We start from the raw sequence: 18386 nt of genomic DNA on the forward strand, positions 1-18386 counted from the left end.
ACAGGGGTAACATTGTCTTTTTCTTTAATAATTTAGTAATTAATTATAAATTTAGGACCGGGTCGTTACAAGAGCCTAGAGAGAAGAGAATAAGGCGAGAAACAGGGAGAGGAATGGAATTAGATGAATTAAGAATCTCATGATCTCTTCTTCTATGGACCTGACTTGTGCTTGCTTCGGCTTCCCAATCTCAATCTCAAACTCAAATTAGCAGCTAAACTTTTTCAATTTCAGGTTTCAGACTTTCAGTCAATCGTAGTGTTCGAAAAATTGGTTTAGGCTAGCGAATAGGTGGCTAGGCAGGTGCTAGGCGGCTGGCCGGCCTCCTAGTCAGGTTGGTTCTTTTTTGGGTGCCAAACCTAGAGGACTAAGTAGCTGAAACTGAAGAAAACAAATCGAAGCTTGAGTTGATAGAGAAGTGAAATGGCTATGACCTCGACTGCAACCTCCGTCCTCTGCGAGTGCAAGCTTCGTGTTCGTTTCAAATATATTTAAAGAGTATAGCCGATCAGCTATACTTTTAAAATATTCGAATATATTATATTTCAAGCTTATAATGATTTCCAGCTATTAGCCCACTGGGCAAGAATAAAAAATGAATTCTATTTATAACAAATAATACAGGTTAAACCCATAAATACCAACAACAACAAAAAGGGATCTGCCAACATTTTATGGATCATAGAATGTTGAATTTCATAGTATAAAATTGCTTGTATAGGAATTTACTTTTTAAATTGTATCCATCGTAATTATGAACTAAACCCAATTAAAGCCTTTCTTATTGCACTTGACAACCCTGCTCTTCTGCTATGAGATATATCAATCCGTGCGGCTATACTTTTAAAAAATTCAAATGTGTTTAAAGGGTACGAGAAGCACCATATATATATGTATCTCTTCAATATGATTGATATATTTGCCAATGATCCTCGTACAACAACTGGTATAAGAATTGAAGAAATATTATTACATAACATTCTATAGTAATATTAGCTACTATATTTTCACATCAGAAAAAATACTAAAATACAAATTCAAAAAATCATTGCTCTTATCATCGACCTCGAGGGTCTTGCCATCTGTTGGTACTAAGCAATGAATCCCATCCTTTATCTACAATTAAGAATCATACAAGACATCAACTATACATGCAAAACCATATAGAAAAGATGAAATTTTTGACGATCATTCGTGTTCAGCTCAACACATGACCTCTATCAAATACAAGGGCATTATCAATTCTCACAAAATCAAGGACGTTCTTCATGCTATTCTCTGAGTTGTAAGTGACATGTTGCAGGACATTCATTGGAGACGTGCTGCAGAGAAGGATTCGATCAACTGATGATATGTTGTATGGCACATTCGAATCATGATCCACTGGGGAAACAACAGGCGGCTGCTGGAAATGATTACTGTTTAGATGATCATTTCCTTCATTCTCATTGCCTGGAAAGGGCTGTGGTTGTATTTCAGTGCTCATGTCATTTATATTGACAGGGAAGCTTGTATTGCAGCCAACACCAAGCAGGGTGTCTTGCTCCAGTGAAATGTTGCATTGGGCTGTGATATAATCAATCAATTGTTGGTCATCAGAGACCTGTGAATATGACAGTTACCACAAAAAAAAAACTATTTGTGAGATGTGACCAAAATGAAATTTCAAATCGAACATAAGAAATTAATGCAAGGTTTGAGTGAAACATCATAAAATATCATACATCTTTGGAGACAAACAGCTCAATCAACCCCCTGCACTTGGAACCAAAACTCTGGTCCCATCTCTTTCCTGCAAAATGTAAGTAGAAATATATAGTTACATTTAATTATATGTTGAGAAAAGGACTTTCTTTTGGAACTAGCTAGGAAAAATGGGAACTTGAGCTCACTGCCATGGCACTTGAATCTCTGTTAGAAGATGAGTTCAACCAAATGGGCTGGTTTGATATTAATGGATGTGCATAAATCCTGCTCATGAGCACCCATGGTTAATGATATAAAAACACTAATTAATTTCTTTTGTCAAGATATGTATGGTAATTGGTAATTATGATTGAATGAGTAAACAAAAATGCGAAAATGAAAAGGATATATAGATACCCAGAGTCTAAGGACAGAGAAGAAGGAAGCTGGGCAAGAAGATCACAGGAATTTGTTCTTGAGTGCTGCATTGTATCTCTGCATGGAAGGACTGGATAAACTGGAAAAATAAGTTCATTTCCTACATTAGTCGGAGTGTTCTCATCAGCCCCAGAAAAACAACAATCCATCAACTCAATAAACCTAAAAAATAATAAAATAAAATAAAAATTAGCCAATCTAAAACTCATTCACAAAAAGAAACATGAATTCGTAACTGTTAATTAAAAGGTTCCTCTTAACCTTTGGTCTTCACTCAATTTCCAAATAACACAATAATCCTAGCCTTTCAAACCCAAAAGGGGCCTAAGCCTCTCAGTCAGATTTTGCATAATGATGGCATATCTACAGGGAATCTATTCAATAATGGATATTTCTTTAAAGAACAATCTATCGAATCTCATAATATGGAGAGAAAATAATATTCCAAAAGCCACAAGAGACCTCAATTTCTGAAATTCTTGTTACAATAATTCCTCAAAAGCTCCTTCACCCAGCCAGTCATTCTATCAACAAACAAGAGGGCAAGAGCAATATTTATCACAAAGCTCCAATCTTAACAACTCGACTACTTGTTCAGAGCTATCGACAATTTGAGAAATTTCAAACGAATTCACTCTAAGACCACAGCTTAAAGAATGCACAGAAAAAAAAAGGGTAAATTGTTGGGAAGAACTAACCTTTACGTTGTTGATAAACGTGAGTCGCTAAAACCCCAGCTTGATATGTTTTGTAGAAATGCCAGACCCGCCAGGAAAAGAGAAAACTGAAGAAAAAAAAAACACCATTGAAGTTTTCCAAAAATCAGCCGCCTAGGCGGGCTAGCCGGGTCCTTTTTATTTTGTTTTATAACGGCTATACTCTACACTCTTGAATTAACATATTTGAAGGTTATGGCCGGGCGGCTATACTGTTTAAATATATTATTTAAAAAGTATAGCCGATCGGCTATCCCAAATACATTATTTAAACGTACATTCACGTTTGCCCACTCCCAAGCTATTCCAAATATGATTCATTTCGCCCACTCCCAAGCTCATTCACGTTTGTTTAAATTAACCCAAATATTATTAAGCAAATCCTGAACTGAAACAACGTGTTCGTATACTTGAACAAGTGCTAGCAGTGCACTAACCCGAGAGAAGACGAAATCCATTCCCGAAGGGTTTGAACATTCAACATAGTTTCAGCTGTTGTAAAGGTCTTCAAAACTACCACAACTGCAAATATCAAAAGAATATGAATGAACGATAAGAAACCCCACATAGAGCTTAAGATTACAAGAGTCAATATTTAGTGATATAAATAAACTTAATGCTTACCGAGGGTAGTTTCTGGGTTTAACCCTGCAATATTTCTGGCTACATCAATAGGATCAACGTTTGCAAGACTGCACACAGAGGAAAACAAATTAATAGAATACCCTTATACCCGAATCATCCATCCTCTGATAATAAATAATAAATTATATATGCCACAAATAATTTTCAGAAACGGAATACTGCCACTCTTTATGGGCCATGCTCTCCACCAAACATTCGGTTAATCTTTTCTTTGAAGGATGCAGCCTGCATTGTGGAATAGAAAACATTAATTAAACAACACTATATTCACCCAATCCCTTCCCCCCACAAGACACTAGTTTCTGGGTTTAACCTCTGCCAATTTCCAAGGTTTCAGGCTTGGAACGTTGCTGATTTTCAGAGATGCCTTTACGTTGTTGATAAACGTGAGTCGCTAAAACCCAAGCTTGATGTATTTAGAGAGACGCCAGACCAGACAGGAAAAAAGAAATCTGAAGAAAAAAAACGCCATTCAAGTTTTCTAAAAATGGGCCGCCTAGGCGGGCTAGGCGGTCCTTTTTACTTTATTTTATAAACAGTATAGCCGATCGGCTATACTCTTGAAATAATATATTTAAAACGTATTGCCGCGCGGCTGTACCCCTTAAATAATATAGTTAAAAAGTATTGTCGCCCGGCTGTACTCCTTAAACAATAAGCCGCATGTCTATGACGAAGATCTATTTTTCCTCTCAACTTGATTTGATGTCTCCAATATGTCACTATGAAATAGAAATAACAATCGCTACTCGACGAAGATCCATTTCCAGATCAGAAAGCAAAATTTCCTTGAGCCCATTGACAAGTGAGAACATCATTATTTTTTTTTTTCAGCTTCTTATAATCTTTACATAAACAATCTCTATAAAAAAAATTACCATGTTCTGCATGTTTTTGGTTCATTCTTGATAGCAATTGTCGCGCCAAGGCATTAGATATCCTCATGAAGGATCTCAAAGTTTTTGCCAAAGGTAATGAGGAGCTGTTCAAAGAAATGCATCACATGTATATGGGTTCAATCCAACGGGGATCATAAGGCACTCTCCATGTGTGGAGATATAATGTTTATGAGGAAGAATATGATGAAAAAACTCAGGCAAATAATTGAGGCAAATCCAGTTTTCCGTGGCAAACTGAAGTATCCTAGCATCAAAAGTCATAGATTATATAAACTCATTAACCAAAGGTAATGCTTCCTCTCTAGTTTTGGTCTTCCTTTCTATTTTGTGATTGCATATGTTCATACATATGCTTGTGCGCGTTTGTGTGTGAGAGAGAGTACTTGTTATTCTCATATTTAGTAAAAGATTTAGTCACTTTCTGTTTTTTGTAATGGGGAGAGACACTTACTTGTGTGTTTAACTTGACAGCTTGAATTGGCAGCATTAACAGTGTAAAGACCCTTGTCCAAATCCAGTCATTAAGACTCTTTTCGTTGATCATGTTTGGGAACCACAGGAAAATTTTCCTTTTCCTCTACCAATTGAAAACAATTTGGAAGTAAGATCAGTTCTGGTGACATAAATTTATTTTTCTCAAGTATTTGTCCTCATTAACCAATGACCTGCTCGGTGTCTACACTTACTGATTTTTGTCCAAATTCAGTTATTAAAACCCTTTTCATTGATCATGTTTGTGAATGGTAGGACTGTTTGTCTTTGTCTCTATCAACTGGGAACATTTTGCAAGTACGATATGTTCTGGTAAATTGAAATTCATTTCGTATTGGTCCTCATTAACCAATGTTTCCTGCTCATCAGCCACACTAGCTGATTTTCTTTTTCTTTTTTAAACAAGATTTTGTTTAGTCTTTCTGGTTCCTTCTAAGATTTCTCTAACCTTATGTATTTAGCCTTAACAAGCACCATCAAATCCACTTCCAACTTCTTCTATTGAGCCAAAATTTATCTGTAACACAAGATGCGCTCTCTCCGGGAGCAGTATCTCTCAATTGCTGCAAAGAGCCCATGTATTTTATTTTAGTTCTTCAAGTGATGTTGTTGGGTACTGGTACCCTCTAATTTATGTAAAATCTAATCAAATACATGTTGCTAGGTGCCTGTTTGACCAGATGACAGAGAGGAACTTGATTTCATGGATGACGATGATTTCAGGTTATGTTCAAGGTGTTGGCTGCGCAAATCTCACGGCCTGGTGCTCCGGGCCGAGGGGATATGCGTCAACACGTGACGTCCTTCTTTTGGATGCGGTGCAGTTGTGCACGGGCATGCCAGCACGGTCTACCGTGCGTTGAGAGAGTGAAGTGTTTGGATAAAATGGTTAAGTGGTGCGCTTGTTTGAGTTCGACTTCTAATCAAACGATTGTGGCCGAGAGAGGAACTGATCTCGGCCGTCAGGTTCACGGCCTGAGCTACAAGGCCGTTTGGCGGTGGTGTTGGTGGTGGGTTTTGGGCGGTGCTCCAGCGCGTTGCTCAGAGAGCGACGGTCGTATGATATATGGGGTGGATGAGAGAGTAACAGAGATAGTGCTCCGGCGCCTTGAAAATCAAGGGTCGTATGATATATTGATGAATGGATTTTCCTTACAATCTATCACTACTCCTAGGAAAGCAAGTAAAGGTATTGAAAGTGCATTACAGGAAAATATAATTTGCTCCGTGGAAGGCTTTTGGTTTGGTGTTTGAACCCTTTGAATGTAGCTCGAGCTTGGTATTTATAGGAAGAGCTCTGGAGGAGTAATCAAGGCTAAAAATCTGCATGGTGGAGCCTGATCAAAGCAAGTGGGTAGTCCAATCAACATTTGGGATCTTGAAGCATGGTGGTGTAACCCCATAAATCCCGGTAAATCTCGGCCGCCCCCCTGATCGTGGGTTCTGCACCCCGGCTGCACCCGTGCCCAAAGTGACGGCCTTGGCCATGGCATGAGTGACTTCCTTGGCCTCAACTCGACTGCACCCGTGCCCAGAGTGACGGCCTTGGCTTCAACCCGGCTGCACCCGTGCCCAGAGTGACGGCCTCGGCCATACTATGACCCCAATTTCCAGAGTAACGACCGTGGTGGGGCAGCGGTTGGTGAAGATGTGGACGGCGGAGACATCGCCTAGGGAAGGATCATCTGCCTCTTATGCGAGGGGATCAAGAAGCCGTCATTCATAGACTTAGGAAGTAATCTGTATTTCACATATGTACGTTTATATGTTTTTTTCCAATCGGCCACGACCGGCCGTTCCTTTGTAAACGCGACCCCCTTTCTTTTAATCTAAATGAAGTATAACTTCCTTTTCCTACTGTTTGAATGCATGCTTTTCCTCTTAGCTTCGTCGTGCCGTTTACTTCATTCATTTGTTACTTGTAAATCTCACAACTCGATCTCGGCCGTCTCCCATAATGACGGGGTATATTTTTTTAAGTACTGGCCGTTTATTGGCAAGTTATGTCATTCTCCATCCCTATCTTTCAACTGAAAAGCACCTCGGCCGAGGATTCATTCGATAACAAACGGCCCCTCCCAATTGGGTGAGAATTTGCCGAATCGAGGATCCTTAGTCCCGATAGGAAGCACGGCTCGCCATACCAAGTCGCCTTCGGCGAAAGTCTTTTGCTTGACCTTTCTGTTGTAGGCCCTCACCGCAATCTGCTTTTGTGCTTGCATTAGATTATAAGCATCGAGCCTGGACTGCTCTAAATCTTCCAACTCCTGAGCCATGGCTTGCGCGTAGTCCTTCCTTTCTTGCCCAGGCCGCTCGGTCACACGGAGAGACCGAACCCTTAACTCCATTGGAACGATGGCGTCATGACCGTAGGTTAAAGCATAAGGAGACGTGCCAGTAGCCGAGCGTTTTGAGACTCGGTAAGCCCAAAGAGCTTCAGGGAGTAAGTCGGGCCAAGCCCTAGGCTTTTCCTCGATCATTTTCTCAAGGATGCCCTTGATTACCTTGTTGCTTGCCTCGGCCTGTCCGTTAGACTGAGGGTAGTAAGGTGTTGAGTGAACCAATTTGATCCCCATCATTTCGGCGTACTCCTGAGTCTCGGCTGACGCGAAGACTGGGCTGTTATCGGCCGTGATAGGCTCAGGTATACCGAATCTGTGGACGATGTGATTTTCAAAGAATTTGACCACCTATGCGCTAGAAATTGACCGATAGGACTCCGCCTCGACCCAATTAGTAAAATAATCGGTTGCCACCAAAATCCATGCGTGTTGGTTGGACGCGGCTGGATAGATTTTGCCAATGATGTCGACGGCCCACCCTCTGAACGGCCATGGTTCAGTAACCGGGTGGAGGGCTTCGGCCGGTACCCTTTGTATGGGGTTGTAGATTTGACACTTGATACACCCTTTCGCATATTCTATGCAGTCTTTTAAAACGGTCGGCCAATAATAGCCGTGCCTCCGAACCAACCATCTCATCTTGACGCCCGACTGATGAGCGCCGCAAATCCCCTCGTGGGATTCGGTCATGATAACCTTAATGTCTTCGGTGCTGGGACATAGGAGTAATAGTCCTTTCATGGTTACCGGAGGGGTCGCGCAGATACTTCACTATGAGGTAGCGCCAGTCAACTTCGGCCGTGTTGACTTCATCGGTGATTTCGGCCGGTGACACTTGCGTTGCCATTCCTCGCTCGGCCAAAGCCGGCAAGGTACGCTTCTCGATTCTTATCACGCGATCGTCGTCGTTGTCCGGAATATTCACACCTGACGCTACCTGGGTCATCCCATTGGCCTCATGGTTTTCGGCACGTGGTACGTGAACAAAGAAGATCATAGAAAACTCATCGGCCGTATTGAGGGCCGTTACGTAGTACATAGTTAAATTCTCGCTCGTGCATTGGTATTCCCCAGTCAGTTGGTTAATTACTAACTGAGAATCACCGTAGACCAAGACACAGATTGCCTTCATTTCTTTTAGAATTTCGAGACCGATGATGAGTGCTTCGTATTCGGCCTGATTATTGGTGCATTTAAAATCAAGCTGGAATGCAAATTGCCACCTTTGTCCTTGAGGGGATTCGATCACGATTCCGACCCCAGACCTGGCTTCGGTACTGGAGCCATTGAAGTACATGGTCCAGTAGTTCTTCTCCATGCGGGCCATGCCGATCTCGACCTCTAACTCTTCTTCATGTCCCTGAGCCAGGTGGTGAGCCAGGAAATCGGCCAACGCCTGACCCTTGACCGAATTCTTAGCCACATATTGGAAGGTGAACTCTGATAACGCCATCGTCCACTTCCCGATTCGGCCGCGCATGTTCGGTCGAGTGAGCATATACTTGATGAGGTCGATCTTGGAGATGATCTGAACGACCGAAGGAAGCATGTAGTGACGCAACTTAGTAGCCGCGAAGTAGAGCGCTAGGCATAGCTTTTCAATCGGTGAATAGTTTAGCTCGGCTATGTTAAGGGTGCGGCTCAGATAGTGCACTGCTTGTTCTCGTTCAAACTCATTATTCTGAGCCAGCAGACAGTCGATAGAGCCCTCTGAAGCCGAAATGTAAAGCCTCAAGGGTTTCTCCCTTTTCGGCGTCATAAGGACCGGTGGCTGAGATAAGAATCTTTTGATGTCGTCGAGGGCCACTTGATGCTCTGCCCCCCACATGAACCGTTCCGTGTCTTTCAGTTTGAGCAAAGGAGTCACGGCCGGATTTTCCCTGCTAAGTTGGATATGAATCGCCTCAAAAAGTTGACCTTGCCGAGGAAGGACTGGAGTTCCTTCTTGGTCCTCGGCAGAGGTGCCGCCATAATGGCCGTAGCTTTATTTTTGTCCACCTCGATCCCTCGTTGGTGAACCAAGAAACCGAGAAAGTTCCCAGCAGTGACGCCGAAAGCACATTTCTTAGGGTTCATCTTCAGGCTGTGCGCCTGCATTCGGTCGAAAGCCTATCGAAGATGCCCTACGTGGTCAGCTTTGGATGGGGATTTTACAACCACGTCGTCGATGTAGACTTCAATGGTTCGGCCAATAAGGTCGTGGAAGATAAGGTTCATAACTCGTTGGTATGTTGCGCCGGCATTCTTTAGGCCGAACGGCATGACCACTCACTCATAGGTTCCGATTGCGCTGGACATCTAAACGCCGTCTTGTGGACATCTTCCTCGGCTATGAAGATCTGGTTGTAACCAGCATGGCCGTCCATGAAAGACAGGAGCTCGTGCTTCGCGGCTCCGTCCACCAAGAGGTCCGACATAGGCATGGGGTACTCGTCCTTGGGGGTCGCGAGGTTCAGATTCCTGTAATCGGTGCAAACCCTCAACGTACCGGGCCGTACGGATGAAGCCGGCTTTAAGGAGCCGTTCAATTTCCTCCTTGACTTTAAGTTGTACTTCGGTCGAGAACCGCCTTGGCAGCTGTTGGAAAGGCCTAAACCCCTCCTTGATCTTCAATTCGTGCTCGACCAAACTTCTTAGCAATCCAGGCATCTCATGGTAATCCCAAGCAAAACAATCCTTATATTCATGGAGCAGGCCGATAATCTCGCCCGCTAACTCAGGGTTCAAAAGTTGGCTTACAAAAAGAGGCTGTGGTTCGGCCTCCGTCCCTACATTTATTTCTAATAAAGGGTCCTGGACCTCAGGGTAGTCATCCTCCATCTCGGCAGGCGCCGTTTCCAAGTCTTCAAAGGTCAAAGCATCCACCTCATCTGATTCATGGAGGAACTCGATCAAGTTGATCGGTGAGTTTGGCCGTAAGGATTCCTCCGCCCAATGTTCCAGCAGTCTTTCCAACAGGTTGGTCACGGCCGCTGCTCCCTCTTCTTTAGTGGCTTTGTCTGTCATCTAGAGGCTAGTGAGGTCGATCAATACTTCGCGCGCCGAATCCTGTCGAACATTCTCGGCGCCTAACTCCAGTACTTTCTGGGCCGTTGTCCTGGTTGGTCGGCCGCTTGCATCGTGGCCAATGAGGACAACCCATCCAACGTCATCGTCGTGAATTCGTGCTTGCACGGCATTGGCTTCGAAAGGTTTTTCGTCGGCCGGGTGAATGGACACCTTCTGGCCGTCCCAAAAGAACAATAGTTGGAAGAGGGAAGACGGTATGCATCCAAATTAATGGATCCAGTCACGGCCGAGTAATATATTGTAGTCCACACTGGATTCGACTACATAGAAGGCCGCGACTCTTGTCTGGTCGGCCACGGTGATTTTTAACGGCAATACCCCGATGGTCTTAGATTTATCGCCGACAAAGCTGCTCATAACCACGTCGCTGGGGATGAGGTCCTCTTTTGACTTGTCCAGCTTCCTCATCAGGGAATAGGTAAGGATGTTGACCATCGCCCCACAGTCAACGAAGACTTTGGACACGGGCACACCTTCCACGTGAGCCGAGATGTACAACGGCTTGAGATGTCGGTATTTGTTTGGCTCATCTCTGGGTATTACTTCGTTAAAAGCCACGGCCAACAACTCTTCCTTTGTCTTTGGCCTCAGATCAAGCTGCTCCTCGACCACGTCATCATCCAGGCCGTTCCTCTGCCCTCCTGGGGCTGAAAACTCGGACGGCAGTACCAAGACCATGTTCATGCTGACCTCCTTCGGCTCGTGCTGGTCTCCCCTATCAGCTCCCTCAACCATCCCGAGGATCCCCTCGTATTCCTCATCGGAGATTCCTAATGTGGGGTCGTTTTCAGCCTCATGCGCAAAGAAAGGATCACCGGGGCCCTCGATCATAGGCCTTGCAGTCCCAGGGACCTCGCCTGTGGACACTTTGATCTCAGAGGGGGTCCGAGTCCTCGACCTTCTCCTCGAGGGCTCGTCTAGCCTTAGCCAACGTATCCCTGGCCGTCAAGTAGTCGTCCAAACGGCTTACCTGGGCCTTTTCCTCGGCCGTCAGACCAAAGATAGTGTCGGCCGGAGTCACGGTAAAATATTGGCGGAGGTATTCTAAGTCGCCCTTGCTGAAGGGGGCCTTGGCCTCCAATCTTCCCAAGTCAGGTTGGTAACCTGGCATCCCTCTTGCTCTGGCCTCCCGGTTTGCCTGGTATACGGCCTTAATGGCTGAGTCAGACCCCCTGGTAATGAGGAGCCCTTTTGCCTTAGCGTTCTTGAGGGCCAACTTCACGATTTCACGGTTCTCAGGGGTCATGCCGTATAGGTCGATGGCCGAGTGGTCTTTGTGGAATTCTATGAGGAAGGACAAACCGTTGGCCGAGAATAGGGGGTCCCTTCCGCGGTAAACATCGATGATACCCTCGTCTGATTTCTCTACGGCCACGGCCTCTGGCTCAACAGAAAAGGCCGCAGTCCTATGAGGGTTCTCGTCCTGCCTAGAGCGCCACGTCCTTGAAGGTCTGGTGCTGGCCGTCTTCGTCGTAGAGGAGACGATCGGCTACTAAGTTGCCATTTTCTTTTGGTGTTTGGAACCCTCGGCCTGGGTCGTCTGTATTATGGCCTGCTGAACCTGTCTCTGCATTCTTCTCAACTGGGTTTTTGTTAGTGGTTCGGCCTTGCCCTCCGGTCAGGCATGGTACCAACGGTCATCCCGTATGACTGGCAGTTTGAAAGTCTTTACTGGCCTAGGGGCAGCCTTGTCTCTTTGGCCAACCGAGGTACTGGGGGTTCGTGCCCCCAGTCAATCAAAAATAGCTCTGTTGGCTGGCCGACGGTCGTACTGCCCACCGAATTTCTTCACAGACTGTTGAGAGGGCTCAGCGGCCTTCCTTTTGTTCTCCTGCAATCTGTGCTGACCGATCTCACACTTGCATCGGTTGCAAAGCACCGGCTCTGGTTTAGCTAACGGCTCTTTTCCTTTCGCCGGCCGATGAACTTCCCTATATTCGGCTCGGAGCTGGGCGTTGACCATATTAACGACAGGTGGAGGGAACGGCTTGGAGTCAACCTGCATGGCTGCCTTCTACGGGAATTGGAGCTTCTTCTCGTCTATCAACTTCTTCCCTTTGAGCTCGTCGGGTTTCAAAATTTTATGACCGAAAGACAATTTGACCTTCTTCTCGGTCAATAGCAGGTCAAAGATAGCCTTGGCCCTTGTCAAATCAAAAGTGTAGGCCTTCGTTTCTCGAGCCGCAAACTTGGCATCGGGAATCTTTGTGCGGCTATTGTCAGCCTTGACAAGTCCTTTGCAGACGAATGGTTTGTCTGTGCTGACTTCAGCCAAGCTCATCTCGACCTCGTCGCTCTCGGCCTTCACGGAGCCGTCCGCTTCGGCGTAGCCGACAATGGGATTCCTGTAGTAAGTCCCTTTCGAAGCCGTCTTCTTCTGCATTTCTTCCTTCAATAAGGACACGTATCTGTCCACCTTGTTGATCAAGTCATGCATGTCCCGGAATTTGATTCCCTGGAATTTTTTCCGGTATTCGAACTCCAACCCTTCTTCAGCCATTTTGACAAATTCCCTCTCTGGTAGGTTTGTTCGGCACCAGTTCCTGCATGTTTTGAACCATTGCAGGTAGTCGCTAGGTGATTCGTCTGACGTCTGGCTCATCCTTGCCAGCTCGGCGACCGTTATCTCTCGGTTGGTCTGATAGAAATGTTCGTGGAATATTCTTTCCATGTTAGACCAATCCCTCACCGAATTCGGTGGAAGGTTTATGAACCATGAGAACGCTACGCTGGTTAGAGAGTGAACAAATAAGCGGAGCTTTTGGGCTCGGCCTCTCCACATTGGGCCGTGAAACGGCCTATGTGTTCAATGGATGAGGTCTGCCCATCCCCGGAGAATAGCATGAATTCTGGCAACCGATAGTTCCGGGGAAGGGGGCTTCGGTCAATCTCTGGCGGGTACGGCTTTGTGTATCTTAGCGCTTCCGGTCGCCTCTGAGTCAGGCCGTCCTCGATCATTCGCTGGACGTCTTCGAACTGAAGCCCTTGAGGGGGCGTTTCCTGTTGGGCCGCACACGGCCGCGGTACCTGTTGCGCATCATTTTGTGCCCTTACCTGCTGGGCCACTTGAACAAGGGGCTCGGCCGTTGCGACCGAGCCAGGCGGCACTAGATAAGCGCCGTGGGTTTGACCGGGGTGTGTATGTGTTACCGTCAGGATGGCCGATCCGTATACCTGTAACGGTGGTGCAACAGTCCGACCACTCTGACCGTGCTGTTGTGATGTCATGGAGGTCGCGTTGCTTGGGCCAGGCTATGTCTGGACGGCCAAAGCATGGATTGGGCCGAGTTGCTGGACTGCAGAAAGCGTGGGGCTACTTTGCCCCAATGATACGGCCAAAGCATGGAGTGGGCCGTACGCTATTTCTGCTGGGTAGGTCGGCCCGGGATTTGCCCATGTTGGCTGGGATTGCCTGTTGTGTGGATTTCAGCTGCACCAAAATGGATTCAGTTGCATCCTCAACTTGTGATACTCGCAAGTGCACGAGCCGTTTGGTAGTATAGCATATGTAAGTGCGAGGTCGATCCCACGAGGATTGGTGATTGAATGATCCAATTCATTTTCCCTACACAAAACAGAAATGAAAAAAAAAAGGAAATAAATAAAACAAGGAAGAAAGAAAATAACTAACTCAAGTAGATAAGTTCCCAAGTTCAATTAGATTAATGGATTGATTCTAGCTAAAGTATGATTAAGCCATGGTGTGTGGTCATAACCTTGTGTTCCTAATTCCCTAATTTGATCATTTGTTGTCTAACCTAAAATTAAGCATTAGGAACCCATTAAGCATAGAAGAACAATTTAAACAACCAAGCATGTATCTAATCCCTGTTGTCGAATGTCCATACATACTCTTCCTATTCATAGTTCAATTCGAATTAAAGCATGGTGTCTACTCTTAATTCAAACCAAGATAGCTAACATGCAAGCCTAAATGGTGATCAATCATTCAAACTAGCATATTAACTTATAAGCATAATGAATAAGAACAAAAACCATAATTGAAACTTGGAAACTTATCAAACTTGAATACTTAAGAAAGAATGTACATTACAAGAAAAATAAATTACAACTAAGAAAACATTAAAGAGAGACTAAGAGAACTTTGAGGAAGAAAGGAGAAGTGTTTGGGAAAAGTGTTTGAGGACATGGAGGCTTTTTGGAAGAGAAGGGAAATGTGTTTGAGAACTTTAGAGATGGGAGAAGTGTTTGAGAGATTTGGAGAAGAAAATTTAGTAGAATGATCTTATTACAACAATTGAGAACTACAAAGGAAACTAAGAGAATTTGAGGGAGAGAAGGGAAGGGAGCTCTAGAGAAGTGTTTGAGAGCTCCCCCCCTTGGGGTGTGTTTACAAGCTTGGGAAACCTCACTATATATAGGCCTAAGGAAGCTGAAAATCTGAATTAAGTATGGCTAATGCATACAACACTTTGTTTTATAAAATCTGAAATGGTTGATGCACTTCACTAATGCATACAACACTTCCATTATAAAATCTGAAATGGTTGATGCACTTCACTAATAAATCCCACCAGCAGCCCTAGCTCATCTTCATGTCACCATGACCAAGCTTCCAACCAGAAATAATAGCTCATCCTGAGGTCAGCATGACCAGCAACTTCAAGGGCTTACGAATTGGGCTTCCCTTAAGCAAATTAAGACTTTAAGCACTCAAACTTGAAGTTCAGAATGTCTTCTTTCCAGCCATATATCATTTGGGTCAATCCAAGGTCGGAGGAGGAAGTTAAGGCCAAAACAAATTGCTAACTCATTTTGCGCGCTGATAAAATCCATCCTGAGCATGGCTCTGTGTTTGCTAGGTAACAGACTCCACAATTATCCAATGAGGCTGAATTTCGGATATGTTATAGTATACACCCATTGGAACAACTTTCATGAAGAATGTGGCCTCATCCGAGCTATGTAGGTTGCTGAAACAAAGCTTGCAATATGACCTACGAAACTGGGCTGGCAGGGGACTGTAGCCAAAATTGAGTTTGTCTTTAAGCTCTTCATCCATTCATCCAAATTAGGCCCTAACATGCATGGATTGCATCATTTACTATCCAAAGCCCTCATTATTACCTAAAGCTCAATGAACTGAAAGATAAACACAAAAAGGATTAAAAGCACAAGTTTAACTCAAAAACATAACCAAATCATAAGCTAGAAGGGTACAAAATGATATACAATTATGAACCGATCAAATACCCCCAAACCTAGATTTTGCTAGTCCTCGAGCAAAACAAAAGGAAAACAAAGATAAAAACAAACAAGAAGTTAACTAGACCACTTTCGTAGGTAACTCGATTGCATTGAGCATATGCAACAAGCCTTTAAACCTCTAGGCATCCCTAGTAGGAGGAGTTGTGTCTCCTGAGGGTTTAACAGATACGATACCCACAAACGTTTTACTGACTCTGTAAAACAAGGTAATTAGAAAACTTAAAAGATTGTTAGTCCGTAAGCAAAATAAAAAACAAAAACAAAAATAATTACAAAAACAAAACAAAAATAAAAATAAAAATAAATAAATAAAAACTCAAAACAATCTTTCCGAACATTTTATGAAGATAAATGACTCATGCACATGACTCAAAAGTTTAAAAGCTCAATTTTAGACATTATTTACAAGGCGGCAAAGTTCAAAACATAACATGTTCAAAGTGTATTAGTGTGATAGCCAAATGCAACAAATTCCCAAATCTTAGTTTTCACACAATTTCAAAAATCATACCAAGCACAAATGCTACTTCAAATCTCACCGAAGTTGTCCTCTCACAAATGAATCACTCAGAAGAGGGCTACAATGCAACACTCAATTATAAACATGAGATTAGAGTTAAATCATAAGGGACTTAACTCAAAATAGGAAAATGAAGAACTTGCATTAATATGATCTCAAGAAGGATGCCAAACACTTAAAAGTAGAAAAATGGATGCAATTCAACCACATGACATTTAAGATCAATTTAGGTCTTTAGTATAGGTTGTAATGGGGCCAAGGGTGTAAGGTGAGTAAGAAATGAAAGGTATGGATAATACAAAGTCCAAGGAACTCGCAATGTAAGAGCATAAAACAATTGTTTACAAGACTTCGAATCATCACGATTAGATTTTTTTTTCTTTTACATGATCAAAACTCCTTATACCTTCATTTACATTGATTCAAACTCCTTTCCAAACACCAAATTATTTTGAAGGCCCAAAAATGAATTTTCAAACAACCGCCACTTAATCACAACTTTCTCTTTTCTTTCACCAATTGTGTGATTTTTTTTTTTTTTTTTTTTTTTTGATGTAATATCCCTTCCCAAACTTAGCCTGAAAAACACATCCGAATTAGAGCTCATGAATTCCTTAGAAAGGTAAATATTTGTTTTTCGGGCTAAGGTGAGGAAATATAATTGGTAAAATGAAAGAAAAGGTTTACATGTAGGCTCAAAATGGTAAACAATGGAAAATCATGCTTAAGCATGCATAAGGTTAGCTTGAAAGGCACAAACGATCCAAAGAAGGCCTTAATATCACTTCTTAAAATGTCATGAAGTCAAATTGCATAAGAATGAATGACTTTTAAGTGATCAACCAAATCAATGAATAATGAGATCAAACAACAACTTTGATGACAAGAAAATAAGAGTATGTGTATAACACTCATGAAATGAAGCACAAGGCTCAAAAGCTCACATTATATGGTTATATAAGTCTAATTTATGCTTGATACAATTATTTGGGTCATGCAAATCCTTTAATTGGAAAATTATGAAACAAATGGCAAGTGCAAAGAAGGTTTCGAACATGTCATGCTAGAACGATGCCAAATTAATTAATTAATTAATTTTTTTTTTTTTACAATAAAAATTTACAAGGAAAACAAAATAAATAATAAATAAAATTCAATTTTCATTTAAGTCATGCAAACATTTATCACAATCTCATCAAATGTGTTCGGAAAGTGAATAAAATCAAAATCAAAATCAAAATCAAAATAAAAGCAAGACTTAACAAAATAAAATAAAAATAAAAACAAGCAAATAAAAAAAATAAAAAAATAAATTAAGGAAAAACCAAATTTACATGCTAAACTCCAATACCCCCAAACCTAGAAATGAACATTGTCCTCAATGTTTAAAATTTAGGCACAAGCAATGTCAAACATAACAATTGAAGGTATTAAAGCAAATAAATAAATAAATAAAACAAAAAACAAAAATAAAATAAAATAAAATAATTACAAAATAAAAAATTACAAAACAAACAAACAAATAAAAAGAAATGAAACAGTAAAACAGTCGAAACAAAAAGCCCTAAACAGACAGTCTTACGCAAACCAAAACCCAAACAATTAAAAGCCCAACCCAAAAGAAAGTTAACCCACCTTGAAACCTAAACAACGGTGAAAACCCGACCCACAATAAAATCCGAAGCCCAGACGTTTATTTTTTATTTTTTATTTTTATTTTTTTTAATTTAAAAAAAAAATGTGCATTGGGAGTGCAAAGAGTGTGATTTCTGAAAGGGAAGAGCGTGGTCCCTGATGCCTTGGTTCCTGGGGAGTCACGGGTGAAAGGGGTGAGGGACGTGTCGGCGTGCAGAGGCAGCAGTCACATCCCCCAAGCTAGAATTATTGGCTTCTTGGGTGAAGCGGGACGACTTTTTCACTAGAAGGTGGTGAAAGGTGAAAATGCAATTAAGGGGGTTGGGAAACGGGTGCGGCGACATATAGAGATAAGCGGTAAGGGCCGCACAGAACTCAGAACCGCAGCGGCTAGGGTTTAGCAGACTAAGTCTATAAAAGGTAAAAAGAAAGGGTAAAAAAAACACAAACTCAGAAACACACAAAAGAGAAAAGAAAGAAAGAAGAAAAGAGAGTGAGAAATCAAATGGCCTCTAACTACCCATTTTCGTTGGATCTCAACCTAGCTCCACCGACTCAGACACGAGGCCAAGCAGCGGCACCAGTATGGATGCCCTACTTTGCTTCCGCACGGGGGCCTGTGACAGTAACTGACTCAATACTCCTGGACAACGATGTTGCCATTGGAGTGGCTAGAAATTTAGTGACTCCTAAAGATATACGTGTTCTGGGGACA

General features: G+C 42.8%; 1 protein-coding gene and 1 long non-coding RNA gene across 2 annotated transcripts; both read right to left on the reverse strand.

The window, feature by feature from the left end:
* Positions 1 to 1066: 1066 nt before the first annotated feature.
* LOC148296263 (uncharacterized) lies at positions 1067 to 2245 on the reverse strand. Its single transcript, XR_015833383.1, has 4 exons — positions 2104 to 2245; positions 1893 to 1971; positions 1725 to 1792; positions 1067 to 1603 (listed from the first exon to the last, which is right to left on the reverse strand). It is a non-coding gene; the product is annotated as an uncharacterized LOC148296263 (long non-coding RNA).
* Positions 2246 to 6930: 4685 nt separating this feature from the next.
* LOC148296264 (uncharacterized) lies at positions 6931 to 7356 on the reverse strand. Its single transcript, XM_088248142.1, has one exon. The coding sequence runs from the start codon at positions 7354 to 7356 to the stop codon at positions 6931 to 6933; it is 426 nt and encodes a 141-aa protein (XP_088104268.1).
* Between the last annotated feature and the right edge of the window lie 11030 nt (positions 7357 to 18386).

Source organism: Prunus avium, chromosome 2, assembly GCF_965620075.1.
Source record: "Prunus avium chromosome 2, drPruAviu1.hap1.1, whole genome shotgun sequence".
NCBI classification, from domain to species: Eukaryota; Viridiplantae; Streptophyta; class Magnoliopsida; order Rosales; family Rosaceae; genus Prunus; species Prunus avium.

What these genes read in the sequence shown, in the direction of transcription:
- LOC148296264 (XM_088248142.1), bottom strand. Translation starts at nt 7,356, where the DNA reads ATGATCGAGGAAAAGCCTAGGGCTTGGCCCGACTTACTCCCTGAAGCT.